This window comes from Elephantulus edwardii, unplaced genomic scaffold, assembly GCF_000299155.1.
Source record: "Elephantulus edwardii isolate Elephantulus edwardi_28Jun2011 unplaced genomic scaffold, EleEdw1.0 scaffold00176, whole genome shotgun sequence".
In the NCBI taxonomy this organism is placed as follows: Eukaryota; Metazoa; Chordata; class Mammalia; order Macroscelidea; family Macroscelididae; genus Elephantulus; species Elephantulus edwardii.
The window spans coordinates 844,772-861,389 of record NW_006399926.1 but is presented as its reverse complement, the minus strand read 5'-3'; the positions used below and the strand labels follow the sequence as shown (position 1 = coordinate 861,389).

The 16,618-nt window shown below is 41.9% G+C and overlaps 1 protein-coding gene across 1 annotated transcript in view; it reads left to right on the top strand.

Annotated features, from left to right (window-relative positions):
• Positions 1 to 6,119: 6,119 nt before the first annotated feature.
• The window catches only part of PRCC (papillary renal cell carcinoma (translocation-associated)), a 33,507-nt gene continuing 23,008 nt past the window's right edge, over positions 6,120 to 16,618 (top strand). Inside the window, exon 1 of the mRNA XM_006895744.1 lies at positions 6,120 to 6,872. Within this exon, the coding sequence (XP_006895806.1) occupies positions 6,405 to 6,872 (468 nt within the window). The 5' untranslated portion in view covers positions 6,120 to 6,404. The remainder of the gene's footprint in view (positions 6,873 to 16,618) is intronic.

The following is a 16,618-nucleotide window of genomic DNA, read 5'->3' as shown; positions in this document are numbered from 1 at the left end:
GCAAAAAGCTGCACTGCAATCCCAGAGGTGTGTGATTCAAATCCACCAGATGCTCTGCTGAAGAAAGAGGGACAATCTTCTCCTGTACCAGTCAGATCCAATTTGACAATTGTTATTGTTGCTAAGTGCTCTCAAGTCACAGGCAACTCATAGCGACCCTATTAAGGATAGTCCTCAACACTTGTGTGTCTCTCATCCTTTCTCCAGGTTCATAGGGTTTCCAGAGGCAAGCTATTATGGAATTGGATGCCACTCCTCCTTCCAAGCTTGTTTTAATCAGGGAGTTTCACCCAACACTGTCCACCATGGGTAACCAACAATTAACACATTTGACACATCAGTTTCACAGTGTTCAGCCTCACAGCAACCACAAGTTACTGCTGTACGGCAAGTGGACACACCAGGGCTATACGACCTAGAGGAATGTTTGAACAAAAACAATGAAAGCCAAGCCCTATGACTGCGGATTAAAAGTCACCCACCTTTGGCTTGGTTGCATCGCTTTCAGTTCACTGGGCCAGCTGATCACTCTCTATGAATTTGAAGGCACACGCACACAAAATAATAAAAATAGTAATATAAAAAAAAGAATTTTTTTTTACAAAAAAGACTGATGGAACCCCTGAGTGTGACCCTTAGTCACTCTGCAGTGAAACTGAGTTCACCCTTGCTTAACTTTTATTCAAACAATGGACAAGCTTATAGGTTGAATAGTAACACTGAGGAAGAGCACACTCCTCAGAACCGTTAACCACGTGAGATTTTTTTTTTAAAAGGGCCACACTGGCCCATGGGAGGAAGCAGTGAGAAGAGTGCTTTTGCATTGAGGGGGTTGCAAACAATGTCACAAAACAAAGTATGCATAAACTTTTGAGTGAAATATCAATGATCAACAGTTCATGGATGAGTTTTATTCAACTCAATGGTACCTAAGAACAACTTTTCCCTTAAATTACTAGAAAAAGTTAAATTATAAACCACTTCACTTTTCCTACTGGCTGAATACTCCATGGTCTGTGTCTGCCACACCAACACACCTGTTTTTGAGGACAGGGCATATATCTCATAAGGCCAAGAGTAAGAGGACCAGTTCAGAAAATAATTGTTAAGCAAAGACAGGTCTCTATCCTTTAGGGTCTTCTCTCCTTTGCTGCTCAAGAAAATGTGATGACCAGTCACAAAGACAGACATTTCCCTTTGAACACTTTGCATTTTTTTTAGTTTCTTAAGTACTTTTACTGTGTGTTAAATTCATGTGCTTTCCACAGAAGTAAGACCTAACCTAGTGGTGTTAAATTGGGCCTGACTTACAGTGACCCTGTAAGACGGAGCAGAACTGCTCTACAGGGTTCTTCATAGGCTTTGCAAAAGCAGACTACTTTATCCAGTGTAGCTGTTGGTGGGTTCAAACAGCAGACCTTTTGGTTAATAGCAGAGTGTGCTTTCAGAAATGCTTAGAAGTAGGACAGAGCTCCTTAGCATACATAACATAAGACTCAGAGAAGAAGGGCAACTGCTCAAAGTCTCAAAAGAGAGTAGTTTGGGGAACCTAGATTCAAAAGCAGCTTTTAGAATTGTGTATAGTGTTGAGCATACCAGCTGTGAGGTAGAACTTGAAGGACTGTTCTTCAGTGCTCATGCTTTGTAATCTCCTGACTACTGGGAAGTCAATTCTGATTCATAAGAACCCTCCATTAGTTTGTCAAGGCTGTAAATATTTAAGGGAGGAGACAACTCATTATTCTTTTTTTTTCTTTTTTTAAAATTTCATTATTTTTTGTTTGTACCATCAAATCAGATCTGACTGGTACAGGAGGACATTGTTCCTCTTTCTCGAGCAGAGCATCTGGTGGATTTGAACTGTGCACCTCTGAACTTGCAGTTACAGCTAACTCATTATTCTTTTGAAGAGCAGGCAGTAGATTTGAACAGACAGCCTTTAGGCTAGCCGTGCAACATGCTATGCACTACACCACTGAGGTATTTATTAAAAACCAATTTCCTCCTGTAGCTAATGAAGAGTTATTTCTTAATCTGGAATTCAGGAGTTAGCATTTTAAAACATAATAACCTGAGATTTTTTTTTGTAAGTTAAAATTTGAGAAAACTTTTAAAAATGCTCTGTGTGTCCAGAGAAAGGAGCAAATAGATGTGATGTGAAGAGACTTCTTAGAGAAGATGTATATGAGCTTCACTCTGATGGCAGGATAAGATTAGGCACACAGGTGGGATTAGGAAGAGAGGGGGCACATTAGGTTATCTGGCATAGGAGTCAAACTTAGGCCTTGTTCCTCTTCATTGTTGTCATCATGATTGTCATCTTCAATACCCTTTCCCTCTTTCTTTTACCCTCTCAAAACCTTAACATGCTTTTCATAGTCAAAGCTTAGAAAAATTTTTGAGCAGGATGTGGCATCCACATAGATTGTATCTTTAGCATGTAAATGACTGAGAGAGGGCATCCAGTCATGGCAGATATTGTACTGATGAGTTGACTGTAATTTCTAGCAACTCTACGAACAACAGAGGTGAAACTGGCCTTATCCTGTACCATTCTCATCATCTCTGATGTAGTTGAGCCCATTGTTATAGTCATTGTTTTAGTACATTTTGTTGAGAGTCTTCCTCTCTTTTTAGAATTTGTCCTGCTAAGATTTGTAGCAGAGCAGTTATGAGAAGTGTCAAGTCAAGATTGTTCCAAATGCTTGACTGCTTATAAGTACATTACTTCCAGCATTAACAGCTCCTCCTTTGTCCAGTTCTCTAGCTCTTCTGTCACTTAGGTTTGGTGGGTCACAGGAAGGTTTCGCAGACATTCAGACCCATAATGATTCACATGGCCATAGGCATGAAGGCTCGTCTTGCAGTCTGATGAGTGATGGGCCAGGATCCTAGAAACTGTTGGTTGCAGTGCTATTGGATGCTGTATCCCAGGACAGTGAGTGTCCCAAAAGAGCAACCTAGCACTGAGGTCCCATGAGCTTATATAAGCCACTAACAGGGTGGGGCTAGTATCCCATCCTAATTCTTTATCCTTACTACATTATATACAATTCATTCTCTATTCTAATTCTCTATCCATATAATACATTCTCTATCTTAATATATTAAGTTGGGAACAGAGAAGAAGAATCAGTATTTGGAAAACATGGACTTTGTGACAGAAATGAAGCTGAAGATAGAATGATTGAATTTTGTACAATCGATGACTTATTCATTGCAAATACGTTTTATAAGAAACATAAACGCAGGTTATACACATGGATTTCACCTGATGGTATGCATAGGAATCAGATCTATTACAGCTGCAGAAAAAAACCGCTGGAGAAGCTCAATATCAGCTGTGAAAACTAGGCCAGGAGCTGATTGTGGAGCAGACCACCAACTAACTACTCATATGCAAGTTCAAGCTGAAGCTGAGGAAAATTAAACTGAATCCACAGGAGCCAAAATATGACTTTGAGTTCATCCCACCTGGATTTCAGAATCATCTCAGGAACAGGTTTGAGGCCTTGAACACTAATGAGTAAAAACCAGATGAGTTGTGGGAGGATGTCAAACATATCATCCAGGAAGAGTGCAAATGGTCATTACAAAGACAGAAGAGGAAGAAAAGACCAAAATGGATGTCAGAAGAAACTCTGAAGATTACACTGGAGCATAGAGAAGCCAAAGCACAAGGAAGAATTCAAGATACTAAAGAGCTGAACAGAAGATTCCAAACGGCAGTACGGGATGACAAAGCAAAATATTACAATGAAATGTGCAAGGAGCTGGAGTTGAAAAATCAAAAGGGCCGAAGTCGTTCAGCATTTCTTAAGCTCAAGGAACTGAAAAACAAATTCAAACCTAGAGGTGCTATAATCAAGGATGCTTTAGGCAGCATATTAAATGATCCAAGAGGTATTAAAAGAAGATGGAAGGAATATACTGAGTCATTGTATCGAAAGGAATTGGCAGATACAGAAGAATTTAATGAAATAACATTTGAGCAAGAGCCTATGGTGATGAAGGAAGAAGTTCAAGCTGCTTTGAAGGAAATAGAAAAAATAAGGCTCCAGGAATAGACGGTATACCAATTGACATATTTCAGCTCACAGATGCTGCCCTGGATGTGCTCACCAAGTTGTGCCAAGAAATCTGGAGAACCACCACTTGGTCAACTGACTCGAAGAGATCTATATTTGTTCCCATTCCAAAGAAGGGTGACCCAACAGAGCGTGGAAACTACAGAACAATATCATTGATTTCACATGCAAGCAAGATTCTACTGAAGATTATCCAAAAATTACTGGAACCGCACATCAGCAGAGAACTGCCAGAAGTCCATGGACTTAGAAGGGGTTGTGGTACTAGGGATATTGTAGCTGATGTTAGATGGATCTTATTGAAAGCAAGGAATACCAGAAGAATGTCTACCTGTGTTTCATTGATTATGCAAAGGTGTTTGACTGCGTGGATCGTAACAAACTGTGGCTGACTCTGAGAAGAATGGGAATCCCATGTCGATAGTTCTAGAAAGGCTTCAGGGCTTTTGTTCATAGGATCGCTATGAGTTGTGCTCAACTTGAAGGCAATCACAATACAATGCATACTTCAGCACAAACAGCTAAGGATTGGCTAGGAAAAACATCTGGAATAACAAATCTTAGACACCCAGACTCTTCTATGCTGACCTTCCTCGACCTTTCCAAGCATGGTGTCCTTTTCGAAGGACTGGGCCCACCTCACAACTTGTCCAAAGTATGTGAGAGGAAGCTTCACCACCCTTGTTTCTTAAGAGCAACCTGGTTGCACTTTCTCCAATACATACTATCTGTTGTTTTGGCAGTCCATTCAATGCTCTTCTTCAACACCAAAACTCAAAGTTATGAATTCTTCTTCTGTTATTCTTAGTCAACAAAGGTAGATAGGGAGGAACAAAGATAAAAAAAAGTGGACACATAATTATAGGCAGGCAGGGAAGGATGGTTGCAAGACCTGCCATTAGAAACATACACAAAAGTGCTGGAAACAGATATAAAGTAATACAGATGATACAAACCTGGATGGAAACAGATTTAAGAAGGTCATACACCTACAAGGAAAGGGCAAATACCTCGAATAGACAGAATGCAAAGCACAGATGCACGTGAATAGGACTAAGGTGATTCCCTAGAATTGGAATGAAGTCTGAGCAAAGCCAGTCTCCTCTGTTGAATTAAGGGATTTATTTAAATCACCAGGCCCTGGAAAAGGCGCGATGGTCATAGGTTTTGGCTGCTAACAAAAAGGTCAGTTGTTGGGTTCACCAGTCACTTTACGGGAGAAAGATGTGGCAGTCTGTTTTTGTAAAGATTTACAGCTTCGGAAAATTATTCTTGTAAAAGATTCTTGTAGTAGGCTATGTATTGAACGGACCGACGGCAATAGGCTTGGCTTGGTTTTGGAGCAGGTTCTAGCTTTTAAGTTCCTAAAACTTTCGATTTCACTAGCTGCTGAAGGAGATAAAACCCCAGGCTGACAGGGCGAGGTGTCCTCTTGTATGGGCTCCCTGATTATGGAAAGGGGACAGCCTCCGCCCTCTTATGTCACATTTATTTACGTTTTCAAGTAATTACTATTATGTCTGTAGTCTCGCTTTTTTCTGGCTTGTAGTCCAATTTCACAGATCCCTCAGTCATCGTCTTTTTTTGGCGTCTCTTATTATCACATTCTAGCCAACTCGGGAGCTTCTTCCGTTTACTTAACAAATTACTTCCCCTTTAAACTACTTTTCCACAATACGCCAATTTCCCAGATTCCCTTACATTCCCAATAGCACTTGCCGTTTCTAAGAGCACTACAGCTCCCATAAGTCTTAGCGCCCTAGGTGCGACCCTAGGGAACTTCAAGTACCGAAATGCTCTCCTCCCGGTCTTCGTGACTCCTGCAGTGCCCTATGGAGCTTGTAGTCATCGAGGAATTATCAGGTGAAAGAAAAAAAAACTACTCATCCCAGGAGTCCACGCGTTAGAGGCGTGTTCCCGTGTCTTTTTCGCATTCGCCTTACTCCATCCCTGGACTCCATCTCCCACAGTGCTTTGCGCTGATTTCCCGGCGGCGGAGAATAAGGCTGTGGCTAAAGTCTTCTCTAGGATTTGTAGTTCTTGCATTGGTGAGGCGACGAGGAGGCGGAGTGACTCGGCGGCCATTAGCTGTCTGTAGTTGCTCGGGACTAGGAGCTTAAGGGAAGAGGGATCCCTGATTCGGTGGAAATCAGCCGTGACTATGGGGTCCTACCAGGGCTAGTCCTAGAGTACGGAGCAGACAGATTTTTCGGTTTCCCGCCCCGCCAAGTGGCGGGGCCCACTAGGCCTCCAGGCATCCCCGGTCTCAAGTAGGCCCCATCTGCCGGCAAGGGCGCCCCAAAGGCGGGAAGCGGCATGTCGCTGGTTGCTTACGCCAGCAGCGATGAGAGTGAGCCGGATGAGGCTGAGCCGGAGCCGGAGGAGGAGGAGGTGGTGGCCCCTACATCTGGGCCAACTTTAGGTGGCTTGTTCGCGTCTCTCCCCGCACCCAAGGGACCGGCATTGCTACCCCCGCCTCCTCAAATGCTGGCCCCAGCCTTTCCCCCGCCGCTGTTGCTTCCACCACCCACTGGAGACCCCCGGCTTCAGCCTCCTCCCCCTTTACCCTTCGGCCTCGGTGGCTTCCCCCCACCTCCGGGCGTGAGCCCGGCTGAAGCGGCGGGAGTTGGGGAGGGGCTGGGGTTGGGGCTGCCTCCGCCCCGAGGCCCAGGCCTCAGTCTGCCCCCCCCTATTGGCGGTTCCGGGCCCCCCCTGGGGCTTCCCAAGCCAAAGAAAAGGACGGAGCCCGTCAAGATTGCGGCGCCGGAGCTGCACAAGGGAGATGTGAGTATCTGAGGAGGCCACCTCCGAAGTGTCTTTCGGGTTTGGACGTGGGCTCAGCTGTGGAAGAGACTTGTGGGACGTACGAGGCTCTTTCTTGTAAATCCCATTGACGCATGAAGGCCTTGCGATCCTTAATGCAACCCTAGTTACCAACTAAGTTCATTTGGGCTTTTGTTTTTTCGGGTTTCTAGTAGCTGAGCTCGCCTGCAGAGGGGCCGCTATTCTCACCGCACTGACAGGCGTAGGCCCGAGGACACTTGTTTCCACTTTTATTCCCATTGTTCTTCCCTCTTCCCCTAATGAAAACAGGATGGATCGTGCTCCTGAAAAAATGACAGGAGACAGAACTGCTGCGCCTTTGCGGAACATCCGGGACCAATCTTTTCCTGTGTCTCTAAGTTGTAGTAAATTTGTAGCAAAATAGAGATAAAAGATGGCATTCATTCAGAAGCATCAGTGAGGTCTGCAGGAAAAGAGTAGGATTCCTAGATTCTGTTCTTGAGAGAAGTTAGGGAAGAAGCTTAGTTTTTATCGAGTGCATATCTTTTGTCAGTCATTGCTCCTTTCATTCGTTATTAGAGAACACGGGAAGATAGTGTATTAATTTTGCAGGTGAGCAACAGGCATCCAGCATGTAAGTTTTTAGGTGGTAAAGGATGTAGAATGAAGGTTTAAGAGCTGAGTGTCTGAACTCCAGACCTGCGCCTTATTTTCACTGTTGAAGTGTCATCCAGTCCAGGTGAATTAGAATGCTTGGCATTATTATTCTAGAAGAAAGGATTGTGATGCTTCCTATACTTTGGAGGCAGAAAAATATCACCAGGCTTCGTTTGGAATGAGTGTTTTGGGGCCGCAGGCGCTATCAGGTGTTGGAGCAGATAGTATTTTAGAGTTAGGCTGGATTTCTTTCTTTTTCCTCTGAAAAATGTATTAATCCATGGCTCGCTTTTGATAACCTTCTGAGTAAAGCTTATTCTCACCCTTTTTCTTCAGATTCCCAACTCGGTCTAGAAGTCATTTCCTTTTTTTATTTTGCACTTACTGTTTACTATTCCTTCAGTTTCTTCCTCCAGATATTTTAATGTTTGGGTTTTGGGTTCATTTTTTTCTTCATTCTTTTAAGCCATGTCTCATTGAGGAATCTCTAGTCTACCTAGTTAAAGTGCAACCTTCCATCACCCACTAAGGAACTCTGGTGGACTGTTAACCAAAAGAGCCACAGTTCAAATCCACCAGGAGGAAGAGGGACTATTTCCATAAAAATTTAGAGCTTCAGAAACCTAGTGGAGGATCACCGTGAGTTGGAATCATTTGATAGCAGGGAGTTACCACACACTAGAAGCCCTGATGGTTTGGTGGTGGTTTATGGGGGAACGATGTAACAGTCTGCTTCTGTAAAGATTTATAGCCATGGAAACATTATGGCAGTTCTGCTCTCTCCTGCAGGAGAGTAGAACTTGCTCTAAGTTAGAATGGACTCAGTGAGTTTGATGGTCCTTTAGAGTGGGAATGAGTTGGAATCAGCTAGATGACAATGGATTAAGTTATCCCCTCGCTAATCGTCATTGCCTTTGCTACCATCTGACATACTATTTATTCTGTTTTACTCTCCTTCCACTGATACATGTGGGAGAAGGGTGGGCAGTCTCCTCACTTGCGATTTACTGCCTCTGAAAACCCCCTGGAGGGTCAGCTATGCATCAGTTCCAACTCATACAACCACCACCACCACCACCACTGATACATGAGTTCCATGAAGTCAGGAATTACTTTTTATTTATTCAGTGTGATGTTCCTAATGATTAAGACCTGCCTGGCACAGACTAAGTATTCCATATGTATTTTTTTACTTGAGTGAATACAAATTCTACATAGAGTTTTTTCTTAACGTTCTTCCATATATAACTCTGCCTTTACCTCAGCCTGCCATTTCTAAGTTTGGTTTGTTTTTTTTAAAAAAAAAAAGAGCTATTGCTTCATCAAAACTTAACTTGGCCTTGGGTTAAGCAGGGTCAAAGACAGGTTCTTGAATGAGACAAAGGAAACTGGGCAGAATTCCTTGACATTTCTTTTCTCCTCAGACTTCATATGAGTCTGGGTATGTGTAGCTGAGGATTGGGGTAGATGGCACTTTGAGCCAGTTTATTTCTTTACAGGGGACAGTGTTGTTATGTGCCTTCATTGTGCCACCGAATTAAAACTAACTCATAGCTGACCATCCAGCAGATTTTCAGAGGCTGGGGAGCAGTTGGTAAATGTGGACCAATTGCCTTTGTGTTTGCAGTGCAGCTCCTTAACCAAACCTCCCTACTGTAACTGGGGAAGGGCTCCTTCCTAGCTCTTAGTCAGCGTGAGGAAAGTTGTTGGTAGAGTCTGTAGAATCTTCTATGTAAGCTGGCTAAAGTGGTGTAAAACAGAACTCCAGCCTCTGTCCTTCCTTTGCAAGTACAATTCACTAAATTCCTGATGTGAACAGTGACATGGATAATGTGAGCAAAGCAAAATCCTAGCTCTCAGTTGGTTCAGTGTCCCACTTTTTTTCTATTCAAGATGATATTTTTGTTTTCTGAGCACATAATTCCTGGGGAAAGGTAGTCTGAGTGTGTTTAAGATGATCAGGTGAAGGGAAGCTTTTCCCTGTAAAAGTTATAATGCCTTTAGTTTTACACTGTTCTGGTTCTGAGCTGCATGCCTTCCATTAAGTAGGCTGTTGGTACTTGTTTGAGACAAATTGGGTTTCCTTAAACAATTTCCCATTGGAGTTTGGTATTGAAGTAGAAGATAAAGAACTCTGACTCTTTTTTAAAAAATTCATTAATTATTTCAATATTGAGCTGCTTCTCTGTGCCAGGAGTTGAGTATGGTAAGTGAACTTGGTAAGTAGGACCTGATAGACAGATGTTCATGAACATTTGGAGGAGATACACAAGGAAACTTCTTTTTTTTTCCTGATTCGGGTCATGGTCTTTTATAAAAAATTAATTTTAATGAAAGTTTATAGAGACTTAGGGTTTCATTCATTCATTGTTGCACTTTTCTCCCTGCCCTCCCCCCAAATTTGCTCTTCTCTTTGAAAAGTAAAAGAAAAATTCTTTCATTGTTTTACAATCCCTACCCCCAAGTCTACTCCACTGTGCAACCTTCATTCTGGACTCCTGTCATGACAATAATACCTAATCATATATTCCTTTTAAACAGTTCTCTCCTTCATCTGTTTCAATGCAGTATACATTATTTATACCATCTTTATGTCTTCCCTCAACCCCGATTTCAGTCCTGTTTTACAACAGTGGCACCATGCAGTATTTGTCCTTTTGTAACTGAGCTATTTTCACTCAGCATAATGTCCTCCAGGGTCACCCATTTTTTAATAATATTGCATGAGTTCCTTGTTTTTCAGTGCAGCACAGTATACCATTGTCTGAATATACTAGAGCTTTTCTATCCATTCGTTTGTTGATGGGCACTTGGGTTGTTTCCAACTCTTTGCTATTGTGAACAAAGCTGCAATAAACGTGGGTGTGCATATATCTGCTTGGGTGGTGGTTATTGTTTCTTTAGGGTATATTCCCAGTAGTGGAATTGCTGGGCCAAATGTTATTTCTATTTCCAACTTTTTGAGAACGCATCATACTGCCTTCAACAGTGGTTGCACCATTTTACACTCCCACTAACAGTGAATAAGTATTCCAGTTTCTCCACAACCTTGCCAGCTTTTGTGTTTGTGCTGTTTTGTTAAATTTTGCTGTTCTTACTGGAGTGAGATGATATCTCATAATTGTTTTGATTTGCATCTCTTAGAGCTATGGATTTTGAACATTTCTTCATGTGCTTGTTGACCATCTGAATGTCGTCTTTTGTGAAGTGTTTGTTTATATCCTGTGCCCATTTTTCAATTGGGTTATTTACCTTTATCTTGTTGTGGTGCTCAGGTATTTTATAAATTCTAGATATAAGTCCCTTGTCTAAATTGCCATTACCAAATATTTTTCCCCAATCTGTGGCTTCCCGTTTTACCCTGTTGGAGAAGTTTTTGGATGTGCATACAAGGAAACTTTTTAGACAAACGGAAAAAGTAATTTTGGTGAGAAAGACAAGGAAATCATGATTTTTCTGTCTTAACATAAAAGGTTTCCTTGATAAAAACATTTTGGCAGTTTTTATTTGGGTTGGTGCCTTGACTGCACATTTAGGTTGAATTAGAGAGGAACCATGACTCCTGTCTGACTTAATTTACAATATTTCCTTGATAGAAACATTTACCAGTTTGAGAAACTGATACGGGGTTAGGATGTTGAGCAAACCCTAGTCTAGTATTAAAAGGTTGAGGAGCCTTCGAAGGAGGGGACAGTGTCTAAGTTGAGTAGGAGATGGCCTGAGAAGGTTGGGTTGAGGTGAGGTGAGTGGGAAGAGGAGTATATAGGCAGAGAGAGCATGTAACTAATTCCTGGAGGTGAGAGAGACTGGAATCACTTTGGGAACACAAGTGAGTGAGTCAGTGGGAGGAGCTGGAGTACATAGGGGACATTGAAGAGAAATGAGTTAGACAGTTAAAGATCTTGGATGCCAAGCTAAGGCCTTTGTTCTTCGTTCTGTGTTCGTGAAAAGCTTTAAAGGTTGATCAAGAACTCTCTGATTATAGAGGATTGGAAGACGCAGAGCAAAACCAGCTGTGTCACTAGGTGAGAAATGACAGCCTGGAAAGCAGGAGAAGTAGAGAATAGAAAAAACTAGAGATTCAAGTATATTTAGGGACAGAAGTGATAAGACTGGCTGCTGTGCGTAAAGGAGAAGGTTCAGGAATGACTTCTGACTTTTGGCCCAGACAGCTGCAACAGTTGTTTGCTCTCAATTTTGATTCATAGAACTCCACCAAACAGAGGAGAACTACCCCCATAGCATTTCCAAGGCTTTAATCTTAGAAACAGCCCTGTTGGCAGAGTGGTTAACTGTTCAGCAGCTAACCAAGAGGTTGGTGATGTGAACCCACCAGCATCTCTGCAGCAGAAAGATGTTGCAGTCTACCTCTGCAAAGATGATAGCTTTGGAAGCCCTGTGGGGCAGTTCTGTTCTGTCCTGTAGTGTCACTATGAGTGGGAATAGACTTGACAGATAGTGGACGGACTGAAATCTTTTATAGGGGTAGATAACTATATATTTCTCCCTTTCATAAAGCCTCTGATGTGTTCAAACAGCCAGCCTTTCAGTTAACAGTGTTTTTGGTTAGCAGCTGAGGGTATAACTTTTGTACCAACAGGTTCTTTGCTAGAGGGTAGCGGTGTCATTTACATAGGATATACAGGAAGCAGAGCAGATTAGGGATGAGCTAGGTTTTATTGGTTGTAATTAGAAGCCAACTGAAGCTAGTTTAAATAGTAATGTGTCATAAATACACAGAGGTGTCTCACATAGGGCCTGGAATCAACAACTAGAGCTCTGTTGGGGACCTTCACATCTTCTCTTTGTACATCTGACTCATTCTTCTTTCTCTGCACACCATTTTCCTCTGTTTCTTAACCTTTGTTGTAGGTAGAAGATTCTTGGATTTTGTTTTTTCCTTTCTGGCCCTGGGTGAAGGAGGAGCCTTTGTGACATGTAAGACTGCTGACTATAAAGTCGGTGGTTTGAATCCACCACGCACTCTGTGGGAGCGAGAAGGGCAGTTCCCCCCTGTAAAGATCGACAGCCTTGGAAACATACTGGAGGATTGAGTCCTGGGAAGTGCAAACAGTAAATATACTGAACTGTTAATTGAAGGGTTGGAGGTTTGAGTCCACCCAGAGACATCTCAGAAAATAGGCCTGGTCATCTACTGTTGTTGTTGTTATGTGCCGTCGAGTTGCCTGCGACTCGTAGTGACCCTATGTACAACAGCCCTAAACTCCGCTCTGTCCTGTGCCAATCGCACTGTCTCTGACACTCCCACTCCAATTATCCCAGTCACTGAATCAGTCCACCTCATAGAGGGCCTTCCTCTCCTGCGCTGTCCCTCCACCCTCCCAAGCATGCTGTCCCTCTCTAAGGACCGGTCTCTCCTCGGTCATCTACTACTTAAAAAAAATCAGTCATTGAAAACTCAGGAGTTTAGTTATACTCTGATACACACAGGGTTGCCTCCTTGGCAACAGATTTAGAGGTCAGCTCAGATTGAATTATAATCTTAGTTACAATTCCAGTTTTCCAGAGGAGAAAACCTCATGGGTTTGGTTTGGGTCAGGTCACTATCTGCAGACAGTTGATTTCATGTGCTTGTGAAATTAGGATGTGAAAATTAGAAGAATGTGTTAGTAAAGTTTTCTGTCATGTCCAAAGTAAATAGAAATTTTATAGTTACCTGGATTCGAGATCTCACTATTTTCAGGTTATGTATCAGATAGTGGAAAATCAGAAGTGGTTACATGAAGATTTCAGTAATTTTGATTGTTTTTAATAGCTAAGTTGTTAAAAGTGGACTGCACTGGATCTAGTGCATTTAAAATGAGAATGACAAAGAAAGGAAAATGCACTGGCATTTGTGGGACTCTGTGCCAGGTGCTTCAGCAGCCTTGGACACTAGGTATTATCTGCTGACAGCTGTAGAAACAGGACTTTGAGAACAGTTTCTTAAAATAACAGTTTAGGAATAGCAGAGATTGTATTTGCAGTCGGATATGTTTTGTTTTAGTATAGTTAGTGTCTACTGAAAAGATGGAAGAGGTGTGGGCAGCCAGCATAAAAGCAATACAGTGAGGAGTGCAAAAATGGGATAAAAAATTATATCCTTATTGAAGGGTAAACAGAAGATATTTTAGACCCAAAAGTTAAAATAATTGATAAATTTTGTTAAGTGGGATAAGAGCAGAGAAAAGTGTAATGGTGATTTGAGCACAGAGCCTGAGAAGGTGGGGAGGGTAGTCTGTTCATGGGCTTTATTTCCGCCTTGGCTCCTGGCCCTGGCAGCCAGTGATTGCTTTTTGGAGAGGGAGACTCTCAGAACCAGAGCTTGAGAAGATAAGAGGAAGGCTGCCATGGGGAATGGCGCTCTGATAGATTTGCAGATCCCACTGGACTTGGCTTAATGGAAAATGTCTGTTTCTGTTCTTGCTCAGCAGTCTCAGGGTGTGTGTCTTGTCACTCTTGGCAGCCGGAGTAGAAAAGACAGTGGTAGCCATTGAGCCTCAATTTTGTGAGGCCAAGAAGAAATATACTTTCTGACTTAGCATATTCTTTTCTAGCCCTCTGTTTTGTTGTTTCCACCTCACCTATCTCTCGTGAGTGAGTGAAGACCCACTCATGTCACCATTTGCTGGGACTCCCTAAATGTTGACTTGTCGGCCTCTTTTTATTTTTTTAAATTTATTATTAATTTCAGTAAAAATATACAGAGACTTTGGATTTCCATTCATTCATTGTTACACTTTTCTCCCAACCCTCCCCCCTAGTATACTACCCTCTTGGAAAAGTAAAAGAAAAATTCTTTCATTGTTTTACAAATCCTCCCCCAGGTCCACTCTACCATGTAGCCCTTGCTCTGGACTCCTGTCATGACAAAAATACCTAATCGCATATCCCTTTTAAACAGTTCTCCCTTATCTGTTTCAATGCAGTATACATTATTGAACCCATCTTTCTCAGTCTCTCCCCAGTCCCAAGGTCAGTCCTGTTTTACAACAGTGGCACCATGCAATATTTGTCCTTTTGCGACTGAGATACTTCACGCAGCATAATGTCCTCCAAAGTCACCCATTTTGAATAATATTGCATGAGTTCTTTGTTTTTCAATGCAGAAGAGTATTCCATTGTGTGAATATACCACAGCTTCTCTATCCATTCGTTTGTTGATGGGCACCTAGGTTGTTTCCAACTCCTTGCTATTGTGAACAAAGCCACAATAAACATGGGTGTGCATATATCTGCTTGGACGTCAGTTACGGTCTCTTTGGGGTATATTCCCAGTAGTGGAATTTCTGGGTCAAATGGTATCTCTGTTTGCAACTTTTTGAGAAAGCGCCATACCGCCTTCCAGAGTGGTTGCAGCATTTTACACTTCAACCAACAATGAATAAGGGTTCCAGTTTCTCTACAACCTCGCCAGCATTTGTTGCTTGCTGTTCTATTAAATTTTGCTATTCTGTCTGGGGTGAGATGATATCTCATAGTTGTTTTAATTTGTATCTCTTAGAGGTAGGGATTTTGAACATTTTTTCATGTGCTTGTTAGTCATCTGAATGTCTTTTTCGGTGAAGTGTTTGTTCATATCTTGTGCCCATTTTTCTATTGGATTATTTACCTTTATCTGGTTGTAGTGCTCAAGTATTTTATAAATTCTGGATATAAGTCCCTTATCTGATATGTTATTACCAAATACTTTTTCCCAGGCGGTGGCTTCCCTTTTTACTCTGTTGGAGAAGTTTTTGGATGTACATAGGGATTTGATTCTTAGAAGATCGCATTCATCTACTTTATCTTCTCCTGGTTGTAGGTGACCTCTTTTTAATATGCTTCTTCACTTCACATCATCAAGGACATTCTTCCTGGTGTGTCAGTTTAATCTTGTGGGTGTAAGGGTAAGTCTGTTAACTCTAGTCCAGTTTTGTTTGGTTTTTTCTTCTTAATTTTTCATTTTGTGTGGGTGTACCATCAAATCAGATCTGACTGGTACAGGAGGAGATTGTCCCTCCTTCTCCAGCAGAGAGAGCATCTGGTGGATTTGAACAGCACACCTCTGGGATTGCAATGCACCTTCTTGCCACTAGGCCACCAGAGCTCCCTTTCTAGTCCAGTTCTTAGGAGTTTGAAAATATATCTAACAATATATGCATTCACTCAATAATTTCTACATGTATAGTTTAAAACACTGGTTACCTACTTCACATTTTGTCACTCTTCTCACTATCTACCCCTATTGTTTTATAACAATTAACTTGGACTCTGTCCCTTAAAATTCTTCGTAAAATTCTTAGCTACCTTTAAAATTCTTAATTATCCATTTAGGCAGTTCTTTAGAAGAGTGATGCTATAGGCAGTCATTCTTTATTAGGGGAACTAAAACTGTATAAAGATGAGTTCATGGATGGTTTTGATTCAAGGTTTAAGGGTTATTTCTGGCCAAGAGAATCAGAGATTGTCCCAGTCTCAGTTTTTCTAGTAAATCTGGTTTCCATAAAATTTAAAGTTCTAGTACATATTTTGCCTCCTCGTGATCAAGGTATGGATATTTAGTCCTTGATCAAAATATTCCATAATGATAACCAGACACCGTTTATTTCTTCTGGTCTCATAGCAAAATCTCAGCATTAAGAAGACAAAGATTCTTACCATTGGATAGAGAGGCAGCGTCATAAAGGATGGAGAGGAGATTGAAACTGTCAACAGCTTCATCTTGCTTGGATCCACAATTAACACCCGTGGTACCAGCAGACAGGAAATAAGAAGACGCATTGCACTGGCTAAATCTACAGAGGTTTGGGACCTCTCCAAATTATTGAGGAGAATTTATGTCAGTTTGAGGACTAAGGAATGTCTGATTAAGACCATAGTCTTTCTGAATACTTGCTATGCATCTGAGAGCTGTTATTGTTGTTGTTGTTATGTGCCATCAAGTCATTTTGCGACTCATAGCGACCCTATGTACAACAGCCCTAAACCCTGCTCTATCCTGTGCCAGTCCCATTGCCTCTGACACACCCATCCCGATTACCCCAGTCACTGAATCAATCCACCTCATAGAGGGTCTTCCCCTCATGCACTGTCCCTCCAACCTCCCA